The sequence below is a fragment of the Lactuca serriola genome, chromosome 3, assembly GCF_051521515.1.
Source record: "Lactuca serriola cultivar US96UC23 chromosome 3, Lser_US96UC23_V15, whole genome shotgun sequence".
In the NCBI taxonomy this organism is placed as follows: domain Eukaryota; kingdom Viridiplantae; phylum Streptophyta; class Magnoliopsida; order Asterales; family Asteraceae; genus Lactuca; species Lactuca serriola.
Genome location: NC_136410.1, coordinates 288,608,005 through 288,626,775, shown reverse-complemented (window position 1 = coordinate 288,626,775; position 18,771 = coordinate 288,608,005). Strand labels below are relative to the sequence as shown.

Genomic DNA, 18,771 nt, shown 5'->3' with positions numbered 1-18,771 from the left:
TCATCAAGACGTGTGTTTCAGATGTCCACGCCGCTCTATCTAACATCCTCGAAGCACACGACCCCATCCTCAATCACTCGGTGAGGCGTACCCTCGCTGAGAAACTCTCTCCGGCCATGGATCTATTGAGTAAAATTGAAGGCCTACCCAGTTTCGTGTCCATTCCGAAACAAGGGGGAGAAGAGAAGAAAGGATCGAAACCACCTCCGTCCTCCAACGCTACTCACACAACCGAACCACCCCAAACTGGTCATGCCTCGGGTTCGGGTGTGAAGAACAAGGGCAAACACATAGCAGAGGATGGAGATGAAGATGAAGATGAAGACAAGGAGACTATTGCGGACATGTTAAAGAGAAAGAACAGTCGCAATACTGATGACGATGTCAGTCGTGTGGCACGTGAAGCTGAAGAAGCCGAACGTAAACAAAAAGAAGCCAACGATCTCCTTGAGAGCCGAAAGTTGCTCTTCCCTGCCTGGACCAGGGATCGGTTGATAAAAGAGGCCATAGAGACTCCAAGCATACTATGGCTCGAGCCGGTGATATCGTTCGACTGCATCAACTCGGTCGATTCGCAATTTGATATGCCGCTGACTCGAAAGGCGTTCATCTTCCACGCCTTCTCCAACATTTTCGAAGTCCCGCATCCGAACGATGAGCTTGACAGGGAGCTCATTGACTTTTACCTGGAGGCCGCTCGCCCTCAATTCCTTACATGGAGCGCCCAGAAGATTGTCAATGTTTGGGTGATGAAGCCTTTTGCCGTGGGGAGATTCACAAACGTCAAGTTCAAGCTTATCCGAGGATCTGCAAGAACTGCATACATGATCTCTCTGGCGGATCTGCCCAATCTGAACCCTCATGATTGGATAGTCTTGTACAACATCCTGCTGACAAACGAAGCCGAATATGGTCCCATCTTAGACCATGTCAAAAGGATGCTGGCATGCTACATCATGGAGGTGGCCCTAATGGATCAGGAGGTTGCCACAGTTTTTAAGAAGAAACCGAAAGTCAAGCCTGTGGGATCGGCCAGTGATCTGAATCAAATGCTGATGGGCAAGATAGATTCGAGGCGAAACTCTGTGATGTTCACTAGAGCCGAAGGACATAAATGTCTCTTCGCTTTAGCTGACAAACATCTTTACACTACAACTTGCTTGGAGCACATCTTATTCATCATCAAGCAGTGTAAAGACAATTCGGCTGATGATATCAAATACTTCAATGATATGATCAATTGGTACATCCGGTTTAGACAGACCATCCTTTCCATAACCAAGTGTCTGTTTAGTACCGTGAAGAAGAAGGTACCAGCTTCAGCCGCCGGCCCAAGTAGAAAGTGAAAGTCTCGCTCCAAATTGACGCAAAGGGGGAGATTGTTGGGCTGAAAAGAGTTTTGATGTTGCGTCTTTTGGGCTCGTTAGATTAGCCTTTTATTCTCCGGTTTGGGCCTGTCCAACCGAGAGGCTTTTATGTATTGTATATAAGTTATCGCTTGCATGCATATTAGGTTAAGATTCTAGAGATTATCGATACAGCGATTGATCAAGAGTAACATATTTTTCTGTAATCGTTCTTGTAATCTTCTAATCCTTTACAGTTGATGTTCTTAATCGAGCTCTTCTAAGGATTTTATTTAATCATTCGACACGTTTGATTCAAGTTGTTTGTTCTTATTATTGCGTTGTTAACTGTTTTATATTCATATACTTGTTCAAGATCTAATCGATCTTCTTAGATTAAAAGTTGTTTTAATCCCATCAAAACCCTTTAGTAAAGGTCGTTTCGATGTGCTTGTGGGCTTTAAAAATGATTCGTTTTGAAGATTAAGTTTCTAATATTTATTTACTTTTTATTATTTTTATTTTCTATGTGTTTAATGTTGCATATTTCTTTATTTAATTTCTTCTCCATGCACAAATTTAGGGATGATATGAAGTTTAGTGTTAAGGAGCAATCTGAAATGCGTGTCATGCAATGAAGCTAAATTGTTTAGACTTTGTGTTCAATGTTCTGGTAGGCACGAAGGATTCAAAATTAAAGGACTAGACACAACTGACAATGAAAGGACTTGACAGTGTTAACTCATATGGACTTAGATAGTTAAATTTGGACTGACCACACGACGCTTGAATAGATCGAGCAATGAGATAAACAAGGGAGCCTATGAGATACATTAAAGTTAATTATCTAGAACTATGGCTCAACAATTCTTTGATGTACGAACTTATGTCCTTAATTCTGGTGCTGATAGGGTGATTGGGGGTTCTGATAAAGTAGGTCTGTGTGAAATTGTTTTTCTTTCTTATCCTCTTTGTCATTCATATGTTGCCCCCTTTGTGTGATCAGAAGATTCGAACTGGGACGCAACATTTGCACCTCTATTTCTATGCACTTCTCTATCTATCTATGTTAGCCATAAGTTTTCCACTCTGTGTGATCGGAAGATCCGACCTGGGACACAACATATGCATCTTTATATCACTCTATCTGTGTTAGTCATCTGTTATCCCCTCTGCCTGATTGAAAAAGATCCGACCTGGGGTACAACATATGCATCTCTATATCTATCTTGTCTCTTAAATAATTGAGCACTCACCTAAAGTAAAGAGCTCTTTGGAATTCCTTGATTGCTAGGGTATGTTGTGAATTGGGGAACACGTTCTGGTGTACACAAAATTAAATTAACTAAAGGTTGTTTGTAGATCTCGCTGCTGAATTTACATGGACAACAATATCCTTGGTCTTCGTCAGAAAAGTGGTCTATTTATAAATATTGTTTAGGAATGTAATCACAATGTCTTGTCATTTATAATCTGTCAGATTTGTCAATGTCCATTGTCTTTAAGTGGACCACAATATTGGTGATTGACCAGAGTTAAACATATATGTGTGTGGTGATAAACGATATTGAATTGCTTGACAATTTTGATCCCAAAAGTCTATGTTCTGTACATTTCATATTATATTTTTGTTTCTGTTAAATTTGTTCATATTTTCCCACTATGCACAAATTTAGGGAGAAAATTAAAAAAAATTCAAACAAAAATCATAAAATCTAAAAATCTAAAAATATTTTATTTTGAGTGCATTATTTATTTATTTATTTAAGTGTGTTTATTTTATTTTATTCTACTTCAAATTTTATTTTATGTTATTGTTTGTTTATCTATGAAACGAATTAAGTTTTTAAGAGAAGCCCATTGATTTTGGTGGCCCAAAAGGCCGAGAACCCAATCTCTTTAAATATAAAAGGATTCTTTTCCTTTACGCTTCATTTCTCAATATCCACACCAAAATCAAATTATTGCTTTCTCTCAAAAACCCTAGACGAAAACCTCTGCAGTTCATCGAGAAAACTTCATTTTCGGTTCAAAAAATCATCAAACCTCACCCGATTTATTGAAAAATTTCTCTAGGTATGCATAGTACGAACATCTTGCTTCCCTTTTACTGTGTTTTTGAGGTGTTTACAGTTAGCTAATGGCGTTCTTCGGTGTGTTGACAGTAATTTCCGGCGAAGCTGTCAACATATGAATTGTCGGGTTTTTTCTCGAGTCTTCGGTTTGATCCGGATCCGACAGAAAAAGCATTTGCTTTGACCGAAAACCTTTCACTTGATCGAAATCAAGTAATTCACCCGAAAAACCAATTACGCTGACTGAAAACGTTTTGGTCAAATGTGGTTTGACCGAAAACGATGGAAGGCTTGACTTTGACCGAAATCTCGAATTTGATCAACCATAAACAACTCTAGACTGACTGAAATCAAAATTTTGGAACAAACTTGTTTTTTTTGAGAAAATAAATTCTAATTTTAATTTTTATATATTCTCATTTGAATCGTTTGGTGCAGATAAATGGCAAATCAGTTAAAGTGTTTTGAAAATCACAATGTTGTTGGATATCTTATGGATCCACCTGTTGTTCATAAAGAATTCAAATCTATGATCGTGGGTTTGAATAATTGCAGAATCTCTCATGCTTTGCATTCAAATCTAGTCATCTTCAAGGACCTGATTGTTGATTTCTGGAAAAATGCTTCAATCAATACTTAGGGAGCGGATGGAGCTGGTTCTATTGAATTAGTGGTTAAGGGAACTAAAGTAGTTGTTTCTGAGCAAGTTATTCGCAAAGTGCTTGAATTTGGTGATGCCCCTACATTCCCAATTAAGTACCCTATTAATCAAGTGAAGGAAGTACTAGAGAAGATGTGCTATGAAGGAACCTATCCCCCCCACCATCAAGAAGTTGTTGCCACCTTATTGGAGGTTTCTAGGGAACGACTTTGTGAGTTGCATTTATTGAAGGAAGGGAGGTGATGTGTGTAAAATGCACTGGTTTTATTCCTACTTTTAATTAATAAATTTAGCACACAAAGGCAGTGAACCTGTCTTTTAGTGGTATAGTTGGATAAGTAGGGTGTCGAACTCAGGGAACGGAAATTAAACTAATAACTAATTTTAACTAAGCAAGTAATAAAAGTAAAAGGGTTTTTCTCTAGTTTTACAAGACTAGAAACTTAAACACACCACTTAAGCACTTAATTAACTAAATAACGAAAACAAGTAACTAATTCACCAAATTTGATAAAGATGTTTCTGTTTAGGTTCAACCAATTCACTCCTATGGTTATTTTTGAATTTATGATAGATTAATTGCAATTGGTTACCAACTATAGTGGTTAAGTTCATGTTCATTACTACTAACCCTTAGACAATTAATTAATTCAAGCAGTGATCAAGTGTTTAAACTAATTAATTCCCTAGTTTAATTATTTGGATTAAATAAGATTTGTAATTGGTTAAGCAAATTGGTGTTTCAATTAACCTCTTGTTTGTTGGTTTCTCAAACAAGCTCACACATTAATTTACCCATTCTCTTGTTAATCCTAGTTTCATATTCATTATTCCTAAGCATATGATAAGTGTTCACATAAACATATGAGGTTAACAACTCAGAGATGTTCATGCAGCTTAATTGTCTTCCAATTAACAGAAAATAGTTGTGGTTAATGCATAAGGTTCTTTAACAAACTTAATTTAATAGATCACCAATAAACAATCAATTAAAAAGTAATAATTAAACCATAGGAGTTACTTGGTCTTCCCAAACAGAAACAAAAATGCGTGCTAAACATATAACTAATTATCCAAATATCAAAATACCCCACACTTAACTTTTGCTTGCCCCCAAGCAAAACTGAATTTTAACATATTAGAACCATATATAACAACTCCAATCTAACCCAGCCATTATGCCAAGACCGCAACGCATGCATTTATGTCTAAAATTTTCCTAAATACCCCCATACTCTAAATACTCACAATCCTCATAAACATTCGCCCACTCATCCCGAACAATGCTCATTTTATGCATCCCTCCGAATCCATCCGCAAAAAACCTCCTACCCTCAAGGTATTTTTGGTTGAGCAACCCAAGCATACATAATCTAGAATTACGATTTATGATACCACATTGGAGCTCTTTGGAATTCTTTATTTCTTTGGCATTTGCTCTTTGATTTCTTTGAATTCACCACCTTGTTGTTTGATTTTTGGTATCTTCAACTTTTTGAATTTCTTGGAATTTTGATCTTTTGATTTTCACTTTAATTGCTCCAAAATTCTTCAAACTTTTCTTGTAATTCTCTCTTTTTTTTTAACATGTACCTCACTTTTTCACTCAAAACCCTACATGCTTAAGCAGGGGCGCTCAGCTTCAACCTTTATTGGCTAACGATAATAATTTTCCTGGATACATTTCTGGTACACGATGCTAAACATATTGCATCCTTCGGGCTAAGCGAGGTCGTGTTTTTGTCCCATGATTTCACTAGAATAAGGAAGCCACAAATGCACTAGAACGTATATAGGCTCAACTAAACATTTGGGTTTTCATGCAATCATCAACATAACTCTAACATGGAATCCTAATTACTTTTTACCAAAATTTTCTAAATTAATTCCTAAGTCACATTTTTGGTATGCAAAATTTTTATAATTAGTCCTAAATTAAGATTCTAAATTTACTAAGATGTAACCAACCCCCTACCCCACACTTATTTTATGCAATGCCCTCATTGCATATTATGCATGAAAAATAAAAACATGACATATAGAGAGAATTGGAACAAACTCCCCTAGGGTAGCAGTCGCTAGGTTGATATCTCTTCTCTTTAGCTCCATCTTCAATTGACTTTAGACATGGGAACAGCTCATCCATGTCTTCGGTGTCAAAATCTCGTATGGTAGACATGCAAATAACTCAAGAATGTAGGACAAAGCTCCTAGATACCTCCAGCAATGACTCTTCATGAAAAATGGACAAGTACTGCAGTGGAAGTGCCCAAAACAGCTTTGGAATTCGAAAAATGTTGACAAAATCGGCGAGTATAATCGTGTACTCGGCGAGTTTGTTGCCAGCTTGCAAGTGTATCGTGAATTTACCCATGTACTCGCCGAGTAGAAATTGTGCACTCGGCGATTAGGCGCTATGTTGAGAAAAACTTTTCCAACTTGTTTTCTTCTCGATTAAGGTTCTGAATTGGGGGTATTTCAGTGACCCTACTTCAATAGCAACTCTCTCTATCACTCCCAACTCTAACGGACTCAACCTTAATGACAAAACTTCGCACTCTTATTGAACATTTCTCACTTCCTCACTTGAGCCTTGACCCTTAAAACTTCTATATGCATCCTAACCTTCCAACCCTGAAAAATATGCAACCAACGGTGAAAGCAATAAAGGTCCTAACAAGAAATAAAATCATCCAAGTTTAACAAGTTGTCCAAATCAAACATCACGAAAATAAATTAAAAACACAAAAGAAACATTCTTCATTCTTCTTCCTCCATGTTAGTTCCTCCAGCTCCACTTCCTCCTTCTTCATGCCTTCTCCTCATCCCTTCCTCCCAACTCATAATGTAGGGGTAGCCGGGTCCGGGTCTCGGTGCGATATTCATTTGTTGGAAAAGATATTCAAATGATTGATTGTTATAGTTGACTCCTCTTCCAATATCATCCAAATAGCACCGGTACTCAATCTGATTCCAACCATCGTTCTCTTCTTCCACCGGAATAACCGGTGGGTCTTCCCATACCTGCTTGCTTCTTTGTCTCACCCGCCTTCCCGGCTCCTCGGGAATAACCGGTTCATCCGCATGTGGAATTGAAAAGGAATCTCCAAAATTCTCCACAATCCTTTCCCTCCTATATAGCGTGGTGTTGAATGGAGGGGGAGAAATGACCATCAGCGCCCTTGCTTCTTGCAAATCCAAGATCCCAAAGGACCTTGCAAGTCTTGTCACGAACATTGCTCCATGGATTTTGGAGGTCACATTCTCTTTAACCGCCCCCTCCGCAAGATATTTGGCGATGCAGTAAGGGAGGTTACAGAAAACATCAGGAATGATAATGCTCCAAAGATAGAAGATGTCAAGGGTCAGGACCTTGTCATCGTCCTTTCACATGTTAATCGTGCTAGCGACGAAGCGATGAATGAGACGGTGGACTGGTGAACGGATGTGGCCCTCCTGCGCGGTGGATGGAATGTATACCAGGTTGGCAATAGTGTTCCACCAGGTAGATGCAACCACTGCCTCGGGGAGATCTTTGTGGAAAATTTCCAAGAAAGCTTCAAAGTCTTTATTTAGCATGACGCTTTGGTCATAGATTCCAAGCCTCCACGCAAACTCAGCCATGCTTCATTGTCGCAGCTCCCCACCATGAGAAAAAGAAGTTGTATTAAGATTGTAGTACTCACTACCACCCCGGAATGAGATGGTAGCAAAGAACTCCCAACATAGTTCAGCGAAAACCGGTTCCTGGATTTTAAACAATTGAAGCCAACCATCACATATGATGTTAGAATCCCCCATGTTACGTTCCTTCACCAAATATGGTGTCAATTCCTCCTCTGGGCCAACCTTTCCCAGCCAATCCCAGTCTATTGCATTCGGTAAGTATATCTCTTTCTGCTTCAAAGCTTCTAGCTTGTTTTTGGCACAGGCTTGAGATGATTTTGAGGTGATTTGGTGGAAAGATAGCCACAGGATATCTCCTTGGCTTCCCCCTCTTGAAGTTTGACCTCTTCTGGACATGGTGCCTTGACTCTTGAAAGTTGAAGATTTTGCAAAAAGTGAAGAACTTGCTTAAGAGAGGTTGTGCACGGCGAGTGTGTGTGTAAAAATGAGTGAAACCCTTATTTTACAGATTATAAACCATCTGTGTAAGTTGGCTACTCGCCGAGTAGAAAAGTGCTACTCGCCGAGTAGACCCGCGTATTCGCGATTTTCTTGGGATTTGTGCTTGTACTCGGCGAGTAAAGCATGCAAATTGAACAAAAATCGATTTTTTTTCTTATTTTTAAACCACCACCCCACACTCTAAGCATTGATTTCCCTTAAGCAATCATTTAAAAACGTATTTTCAGAAGAAAAATGAGAATAAAACAAATCCTAAGAAATTAAAAAGAAAATAAAGGAAAAAGAAAGGCAAACTCTTAAACTCGGGTTGCCTCCTGGAAGCGCTTCTTTTTAAAGAGTCATTAGCTGGACTCCTTCCCTTCTACGTTGCTGCATTTCCTTCCAGCAATAGCCCTTATTCCATGTCTTAATTTCTTGGGACTCCTTCTTCATACCTTTTGACTCTATGTCCATTGACCTTGAAAGGGGTACCATCTTTTGAAACTAACTCTATAGCACCATGTGGAAACACCTTCTTCACTATAAAAGGATCATCCCATCTTGACTTGAGTTTGCCCAAGAAAAGTTTGAGTCATGAATTAAAAAGCAACACCTTTTGCCCTTCATGAAACTCTTTATTGTCCTTGATCCTCTTATCATGCCAACTCTTGGTTTTCTCTTTATAAATTAGAGAGCTAGTGTAGGCATCATTCCTAAGTTCCTCAAGAGCATTCATTCGCATTTCTTTCCATAAACTAGCCTATATGGTGTAGTACCAATAGGTGTTTTGAAAGCTGTTCGGAAGGCCCATAGTGCATCATCTAGCTTGTCCGACCATTCTTTCCGATTGCTTCCCACTGATCTCTCCAAGATTCTCTTTAAAGCTCTATTAGTTAGTTCGGTTTGTCCACTAGTTTGTGGATGGTAGGATGTAGAAAATTGATGGGTTACCCCATATTTCCTTAGCACCTTCTCTAGTTGATCATTGGCAAAATGAGTGCCTCGGTCACTAATAAGAGCTTTTGGGACCCCAAATCTCCAAAATAGTTTCTTCAAAAACCGCACCACCACCCGACCATCATTAGTTGGCAAAGCTTGTGCCTCCGCCCACTTGGATACATAATCTACCGCCACTAAAATGTACTTGTTGCCTTTGGACATGGGAAATGGTCCCATGAAATTGATACCCACACATCAAATACTTCGCACACTTGAATACTATGTTGTGGCATTTCATTTCAGGATGAAATGTTTCCCGCTCTTTGACATGCATCACATTCTTTGACAAATTGGGCTACATCTTTAAAAATTGTAGGCCAATAAAACCCAATGTCAAAGATCTTCTTAGCAGTGTAATGTGCTCCATGATGTCCACCCGTGGGCCCGCTATGATAATGCTCCAAAATCTCTCGGCTTTCCTTCCCGAACACGCATCTTCGTATGATCCCATCCGCACAACTTCGGAAGAGGTATGGCTCATCCCAAAAGTAATACTTTAATTCAGAAAAGAATTTCTTCTTTTTTTGACTGCTAAAATCTTTTGGGATGTATTTGGTAGCTAAGTAATTAGATATATCTACGAACCATGGCTCTTCTCCCGCGGTCACCATAATGTACTCGTCCGGGAAGTCATCTCCAACTTTATCTTCTTGCAGTTGCGGGTTTTCTATCCTTGATAAATGGTCGGCTGCTACATTCTCCATTCCTTTCTTGTCGCGTATCTTGATATTAAACTCTTGAAGAAGTAGAACCCATCGTATCAATCTTGGCTTGGCATCCTGTTTGGCAAACAAATACTTGATAGCAGAGTGGTCAGTAAAAACAGTTTTTTTTGGATAAAACCAAATAAGGGCGGAATTTATCAAAGGCATACACCACAGCTAATAATTCTTTTTCAGTGGTGGTGTAATTCTCTTGGGCCGGATTTAGAGTTTTGCTAGCACAATATATGGGTCGAAAGTGCTTATCAACCCTTTGACCAAGGACAGCTCCTAATGCAAAATCACTAGGATCACACATTATTTCAAATGGTAAATCCCAATTTGGGGCAACAATAATTGGGGCATTAGTCAATTTTTCTTTTAAGAATTCAAATGCCTCTAAACACTCTTTAGTAAAATTAAATGGTTCATCCTTTAAAAGCAATTGTGTTAGAGGTCTAGTTATTTTAGAAAAAGCTTTTATAAAACGCCGGTAAAAACCCGCGTGTCCTAGAAAGCTTCTTGTGCCCTTCACATTAGTTGGTGGGGGTAATTTGGCAATGGTGTCAATCTTTGCCCTATCCACCTCAATTCCCAATTTGGAAACTTTGTGGCCTAAAACTATACCCTCCTTGACCATAAAGTGACATTTTTCCCAATTAAGGACTTAGTCGGTCTTTTCACACCTAGCAAGCATTAGGTCAATATTCGTGAGACAATCATGGAAGGAAGATCTAAAGACAGAAAAATTGTCCATAAAGACTTCCATGAATTTTCCCACCATATCGTGGAATATGGTTGTCATGCACCTTTGAAATGTCACGGGTGCATTGCATAACCCAAAGGGCATGCGTCGATAAGCAAAAGTCCCACTTGGGCAAGTAAATGCGGTCTTTTCTTGGTCCATTGGGTCTATGGGTATTTGGAAATAACCCGAAAACCCGTCCAAAAAGCAATAATAACTATGGCCCAATAATCTTTCTAGCATTTGATCAATAAAAGGAAAGGGAAAATGGTCTTTACGAGTGGCATCGTTTAACTTACGATAATCGATGCACACTCTCCAATCGGTTACCGTTCGTGTCGGAATAAGCTCATTCTTCTCGTTGGTTATGACCGTGATCCCTCATTTCTTGGGCACCACTTGGATCGGACTCACCCACGGGCTATCGGAAATGGAATATATGATTCCCGCATCTAAAAGCTTGACCAATTCTCTCTTGACCACCTCTTGCATATTTGGGTTTAGTCTTCTTTGGTGCTGCACAACCTACTTTGCTCCTTCTTCCAGGTTAATCTTGTGAGAACAATAAGAGAGGCTTATCCCCTTGATGTCGGTGATGCTCAATGTTATGGCCCGCTTCCGCTTCTTCAAAACTTGTACTACCTTTTCCTTTTCAGATTCAGAGAGGTCAAATGCTGTTATCACTGGCTTTTGATTACCATCTTCGAGGAAAGCATACTCCAAATGATCTGGTAACGTTTTGAGCTATGATTTTTCAATCTGCATGAGGGACTCACCAAGTGTAGGTAAGGTACTCGGCGAGTTTACAGCTGAATTCACGAATTCTGCTTTTTCTTCGATTGGACTCGACGAGTAGATCGGCCCTACTCGCCGAGTAGATATTTCAGATTGCTTCAATATTTCTTCATACTCAGCTTCTTCCAACAACCTCTCGATCTCCATTAAGTCTTTTTCAGCATCAAATTCTTCATCAAAAATGGTGGTCTTGCTGGAATCTTCATCTTCATCTTCTTCCATCAATTCATCCAGCATGTCAATTGAGAATGCCATGTCATCACTATTCCTTGCATGCTTCATAGCTTGATCCACCCCAAAAGTAGCCGAATCATCTCCTACCCGCAAAGTGAGCTTCGAATCTCTCATGTGCACTATAGCACTTGTCATGTTGACGAAGGGTCTTCCAAGGATGATTAGGACTTGAGGATCCGCCTCCATATCTAGAATTATGAAATATGCGGGAAATACAAATTTGTCTACCTTGACCAATAAGTCTTCACATATTCCTCTTGGAAAAGTGATTGTCTTGTTTGCTAAGTGAATCGCCATATGAATTGGTCTTGGTTCCGGGAGATCCAGCTTTTTGAAGAATGAATAAGGCATTAAATTCACACTTGCTCCTGAATTAGCCAAAGCATGAGTGGTAGCTAAGTTGCCAAATTGACAAGGCAAAGTCAAGCTTCCCGGGTCACCCTTCTTCTTTGGTAGTTTGTTGAGCATGGCAGTTGAACAATTCTCATTAAGTACCACCTTTTTCACTTCCTCCATCTTCCTTCTATTTGTAAGAAGTTCCTTAAGGAATTTTGCGTATTTCGGCAATTGTGCGACAACTTCAATGAAGGGTATGTTGATTTGAAGAGCCTTAATGTGGTCAAGAAACTTCTGGTACTCTTCTTCCTGTTTTTCTCTCTTAGCTCGGGCTGGATATGGCATTGGAGGCTGAAAGGGTTTTTCAGGAACTGATTTTTCGGATTTGGCAGTGGACTCGTCGAGTCCATATTCTGGACTCGGCGAGTAGGATCTGCAGATTGAAGGTTTTGACTTTTGTCTTGAGTTTCTTCATCTTCCTTCTTCATTTCAGTTGGTGCTTCATTCTGAATAGGGGCCAGAGGAGTGATTATCTTCCCACTTCTTGTTGTGACTATGTTTATGTGCGCGCCTCGTGGGTTGTTTTCGGTTTTGCTAGGAAGTTCGCCCGGTGATCTTTGGTTTATTTGTTGAGCAAGTTGCCCTAGCTGTGTTTCTATGTTGTGGATAGATGCTTGCTAGTTTCTAAGCATGGTCCTTGTTTGAATTGCAGCATCATGATCACTATGTCTCTTTTCTGAAGCAGCTACAAATTTGGTTAGCATTTCTTCCAAACTTGGTTTTCTTTCTTGTGTTGGCTCCTCCTTTTGGTAAAAACCTCTTCCTTTCTGCATGAACTTCTCCTCTTTATCCTTCTTGTACACTTCATAAGGGAGCCACTCTTTCTTTGGTTTTCGCCAATCTTCATCATATCGGTCCCCACTTGAGTACCAAACTTGCACCTTCTTGTTGCCATTTTCATCCAAGTCGCAGTCTCTAGTAAGATGAGGCCCATTGCAGTTTTCACACCCCACCCGTATAGCATGTATCGTTTGGTCCATTTTGTCCATCCTCCTATCCATGTTTTTCAACATGGCCATCACTGCTGATAAGTCTTCTGAAGCTGCATAGGCGGACCCCCTAGCTACATCATTTCTTGGATTATGGTATTCTCTAAAATGCTTAGAGAATTCTTCAATTAGCTGCTTTATCACTGGAGGTGCCTTCTTCGTACGTGGACCTTGCGAGTCAAGTAATTGCCTTGTTCTAACATTTACTCCATCATAAAAGATGGAGACTTCTTGCTGACTATTGAGGTCGTGATGTGGACAATTCCTTAACAACCTCTTGTACCTCTCCCAAGCTTCATATAGTGACTCTCCAGCTTGTTGTTCAAAGTTGGCTATGGCTTTCTTGATCGTGGATATCTTGGATGGTGGGCAGAATTGATCAATGAACTCTTCTTTCAGCTGGGCCCATGTAGTGATGGATCCGGGGGGTAGTGACTTGAGCCAATCCTTTGCAGCACCCTTCAAAGTAACCGGAAGCATGCGAAGTAGCTGAGTTTCCCGAAGCACATTAGGAACATTTAAATAATCAGCTACATCATTAACTTCATCCAAGTGCTTGTAGGCGTCTTCGTGATCTTTGCCAGTGAAAGGGATTTCCTTAAGTAAAGCTAGGATATGACCCTTGAGCTCAAAAGTAGCAGTCGCGGGAATTGCGGGCTGCACAAGTCCCGTGCCAGAGTCATCGCGCATCCTCTTCTTCCATTCCCCCATGGGGACTTCATCGATATTAGCCATGATAGCTAACTCATCCTCAAAATCGGATCCATGCTCGTACGTATGTTCTTCTTCTTCCTCGGTCTCATACTCAGTGTCTTCTTTAATCGGGTCTTCGATTGTCAAAGAGGCGCTGGATGCTCCTGATTTGCTGCTCTTCTTCTTGCTGAAAATGGACTTGAGGTTCTTTAGTGGAGAATTCTTTGAAGAAGCGGATTCTCCAACAACTTTTCCCTTGCTCCTCTTTAATGCGGATTCTGGGTCTTCGAGAGGAGGGACCAGAGGTGATTCAGATCCTCGGGTCATGAAACAACTGCAAACAAACAGGAAAAAACGCGTAAGAAGAACAAAAATAAAACAGTACAAAAATTAAAAATACTTTTGTAAACAGCGATCAACTCGCCGAGTAGGTGCGATTGCACTCAGCGAGTGGACTGTTTACAACTAAAAAAATTAAAGCTAATTAAAAGACTTCTAAAACTAAACTAATAATTTCTAAAACCTAGCCTAATTACTGTATTACTAAAAAATATAACTTTGTGCAAGAAAACTCACACAAAGGATCGATAAAATTAGGAATTAAATTTAACTTTGGAACCGTTCCCCGGCAACGGCGCCAAAACCTTGATGTGTGTAAAATGCACTGGTTTTATTCCTACTTTTAGTTAATAAATTTAGCACACAAAGGCAGTGAACCTGTCTTTTAGTGGTATAGTTGGATAAGTAGGGTGTCGAACTCAGGGAACGGAAATTAAACTAATAAGTAATTTTAACTAAGCAAGTAATAAAAGTAAAAGGGTTTTTCTCTAGTTTTACAAGACTAGAAACTTAAACACACCACTTAAGCACTTAATTAACTAAATAACGAAAACAAGTAACTAATTCACCAAATTTGATAAAGATGTTTCTGTTTAGGTTCAACCAATTCACTCCTATGGTTATTTTTGAATTTATGATAGATTAATTGCAATTGGTTACCAACTATAGTGGTTAAGTTCATGTTCATTACTACTAACCCTTAGACAATTAATTAATTCAAGCAGTGATCAAGTGTTTAAACTAATTAATTCCCTAGTTTAATTATTTGGATTAAATAAGATTTGTAATTGGTTAAGCAAATTGGTGTTTCAATTAACCTCTTGTTTGTTGGTTTCTCAAACAAGCTCACACATTAATTTACCCATTCTCTTGTTAATCCTAGTTTCATATTCATTATTCCTAAGCATATGATAAGTGTTCACATAAACATATGAGGTTAACAAATAAGAGATGTTCATGCAGCTTAATTGTCTTCCAATTAACAGAAAATAGTTGTGGTTAATGCATAAGGTTCTTTAACAAACTTCATTTAATAGATCACCAATAAACAATCAATCAAAAAGTAATAATTAAACCATAGGAGTTACTTGGTCTTCCCAAACAGAAACAAAAACGAATTTAGTTCATAGTTGTAGTAAAAACAAACACAAAAACAAGTTCAACTAAGCTAAACATGATGAATCTCTAAGATTAAGTGGAATGTATCACCTAAATTGGCTTAATTCTTCAAAGTATTGAAAACTAGGGTTTCTCAGCTCCTCAAAGGGTTCTTCAATCGCAGATGCACCTTCCAAAAAGCTAGAAAAAAATCCCCCAATTCGGATAAAGGCTTGATATTTATAGTTATCACAAAACAGGGGCTACTCGGCGAGTAGACTCGTGGACTCGCCGAGTACAGGTACAATCCGTATGTTGCCAGGAGTCTTGACTTATCTTTGGGAATCTTCTTGGGTACTCGCCGAGTACTCTCGTCTACTCGCCGAGTAGGAGTGTGTTATTCCTTCTTTCTTCAATCTTTGGTCTCTAATTGCTTCTCCTTGTTCCTTTTACTTCCAAACATGCCCTTTTGGACTGAAAACATAATTTAAGCATTATTAAGTACCTTTTGTCCATATTATGCACATAGTTAGCTAAAAATGAGTAAAAACGCATGCTAAAAATATGACTAATTATGCAAATATCAAGAGGGTTTGATTAGATAAGTCAGACTGCAACCACAACCATTGTTGCATTAACAATGAACTGGATTACAACTTTTCAAACTATGTTTTTTAAGAAATGAAAAGGAACCTCCAAGGGAGGAAGAATGCTTCGTTCTTAAAGTATCCCAAGTTTCTTTAGATGATCCTGAATGAAAGATATCCTCAGATCGAGAGATCTTCTGATACTTTGGACATGAAAGCCTTGGGTCCTAACACCATTAGGCTCATGAAGCAATCAAGACAATCTGCCAAAGTTTCCTTTCAAGGATTAAAAGAGTTGGTTAAATTTGGAAAATTTGCAGAGACAGAAGGTGTCCAAGTTTCTGATACTCCAATTGCTATAGTGGCAGAAGAACACATGACACCGTCAAGGTCAAATATCAGTAGTTCGGTTGAAGTCTCTGATGATGATGATGATGATGATAAGAATGATGATGAAGATAACAATGATGATGATGATGATTCTGATGATATTGATGATATGAGATTTCATTTGTTTGTTCCACTAAAGGAGACAGTCAATGAAGTCGTGATTACCTCGGCTGAGACAGAGACTGAAATCATTATTTTCAGGAAACCGAACATTCCAACGCCCGAATAGATGGATGCACTTATCAACGAACTACAGTCTATTGCAAGGAAGCCTCCCCAAGCAGTTTTTGTTACTGTTGAATCTCCATATGGGAGTGATAAAGATGAACCAAATGCCTCACTGATGCCAAAGAAGTGAAGACGGAGAGATCCAAGGCCGGGAGTGCTTATCCCTGAGATAGTACAACAATCAGTTTGTATAGTTAAACCAGCCCCAATTCATGAAAATGTTCAAAGCGTAATCATTGAACCAACCCAGGTTCATGAAAATGTTCAAATCCTAATCATTGAACCAACCCAGGTTCAAGAAGATGTTCAAGGCCCAATTGCTCAATCAGCCCAGGTTCATCAAAACATTTAGAGCCCTAATTTTGACGATGACTTTAATTTGATAGCAAATAAGGAAACTTTTGCTTCAGGAAGTTCTTTTGCTCCACCACCTCCAGAGCACGATGTTGCATCAATTAAGCTGGCCAAGATTCTTTCCTTTCAAGATTCTATTCCTCTGTCTAGAGGAAAGGGTATATGTATTGGTTCCGAACAAGGAGGTGATGAGGACTTACAACATACTATCTCTGAGCTTAAACAAGAGATATTGATTTTGAAGCAGGATTCCATTGAAAAGGATCTGCTAATCGAGAAGTTGATGTGAGACTTTCAGAGCTAGAACAAGAAAATTCTCAAAAGAATAAACATATCTCAGAACTCCAAGCTAATCTTGGTGGACTAACAACTTTCTACTTTGATCTCAAAGACAAAATGATTGGAAATTTTGGTGATGAGTTCAAGTGATCTAGTTCTAACAGTGGAAAAGCACCTGAGACTTCTAAGAGGGTGGTGGTTAGACCTGCCCCAAATTCCAACATTGATCAATATTTGTCTTCCGGTCCTACTACAGCTGAAGAGAGAAGGGAGAAGCAAAATAAAGTAAGTGTATTAAAGAAAAATAAAATGCTTCTATTGAAGAATTCTTATCAGAATGTAACTGGTGGTCAACCTCAGATGTTCATCAAAGAAGTTGGGAAAAGAAAATTTGCTGATAGATACGACGATCGTTCAGGTATTTACATGTGGGGATTTGAAGCTGACAAGAACATGCGGGTTGTGAAACGGAGGAGCAGAAATATTGAATACTATGAGAAGAAAGTTGATTTTTTCTCTTGGACTAAGGTTGATCTTGCAGAGCTAGTGTATGCTCCCTTTCACAATCCTACAAATGATTCCAATGCCTGGGAGTTTAAGTAATTTCTAGAAGACAAATCGAAGTATAACTTTGCAGGTCTGTCGACAGCGTCCTCATTCGTTAGAAAGGTCAAAGGTGTTATCGATTCGCGCACCAACAAAACCATGATGAGCGTTATGTGGCCGCATATAAAGAAAACAAAAAATATTCCTTTCTCTCAACCTATACCTAATGGTTTTTTAAATAATCTTCAATTCTTGGTATATGATGAGGCAACAACCTCTTTGGTGATCAAGATGGAAAAGGATCAGTTCCATATTGTTGATCCTATGGATTTGCTGAGACTTGGTGAACATGACATACACACTTTAACTGCATGATCGCGAAGACTATTGATCAGAATTTGTGGGCAGGAGCTTTAGTTGGTTCTGACGTTCATCTTGTGGTGAAACCATAAAGCTAGCCAACAATAAACCAAGGGGGGGAGTGTAGGGTCTTATTTTTGTGGTTTATACTGGGCTTATATTGTTATTTGTGATGGGTTTTGAGCATTCTAACACTTCCTAAGTGTACATGCAATCCTAATAACCATGGATCTATGTTTGTCTAATTATCATGCAAAGTTGAATTCCAAGGTTATATTCCTATCTAGCACACATGGGGAACAATTTTTAAATTGAATGAAAGATAGAATAACTTACCCTGTTGTTGCTTATGTTCCTTGAAACCTTGTGAGCCTAGCTCCCCAAGTGTGATGCCTCAAATGCTTCACACAACCCCAAATGCTCTTGGAAAGACTTTTGAGAGAATACACACTTCTTAAAATCAGCCTAGCCCTCTTGTTTCATATGTGTGTAACCGATTTTGGTGGAGAATGAGACTCTTATATAGTGTTAACACATCTAGGGTTACACCATGTAAACCCTAATGTGTCATGACTCTTCATCTCCATGACCCATGGGTTTGTAACTCCCATGGAGCATCCTATGGGTGGAACCCAACTTGATAATCCATGGAGCCTCTTAGCCCACTATACAAGATATGGATGATTTACATAATCAACCCATATATTTAATTTGTTATCTTTTGATCACATAATTAATTCTAAATTAATTCTTGATCAAACTAATCAAATAATATTATTAATATATTAGAACTTATAATATATTAATAATCTTATTTCTCTCATTTAGTCTATCCAATTGCATGGTGCC

General features: G+C 38.9%; 1 protein-coding gene and 1 non-coding gene across 2 annotated transcripts; one reads left to right on the top strand and one right to left on the bottom strand.

Annotated features, from left to right (window-relative positions):
- Window positions 1–11,159: 11,159 nt before the first annotated feature.
- On the bottom strand, window positions 11,160–12,344 carry LOC145096286 (uncharacterized). The gene is made up of 2 exons (XM_079034034.1): window positions 11,442–12,344; window positions 11,160–11,378 (listed from the first exon to the last, which is right to left on the bottom strand). Exons 1-2 carry the CDS (start codon window positions 12,342–12,344, stop codon window positions 11,160–11,162), a joined length of 1,122 nt encoding a protein of 373 aa, XP_078890160.1.
- Window positions 12,345–13,292: 948 nt separating this feature from the next.
- On the top strand, window positions 13,293–13,399 carry LOC145096355 (small nucleolar RNA R71). The gene has a single exon (XR_013703764.1). It is a non-coding gene; the product is annotated as a small nucleolar RNA R71 (small nucleolar RNA).
- The last annotated feature ends 5,372 nt before the right edge of the window (window positions 13,400–18,771 follow it).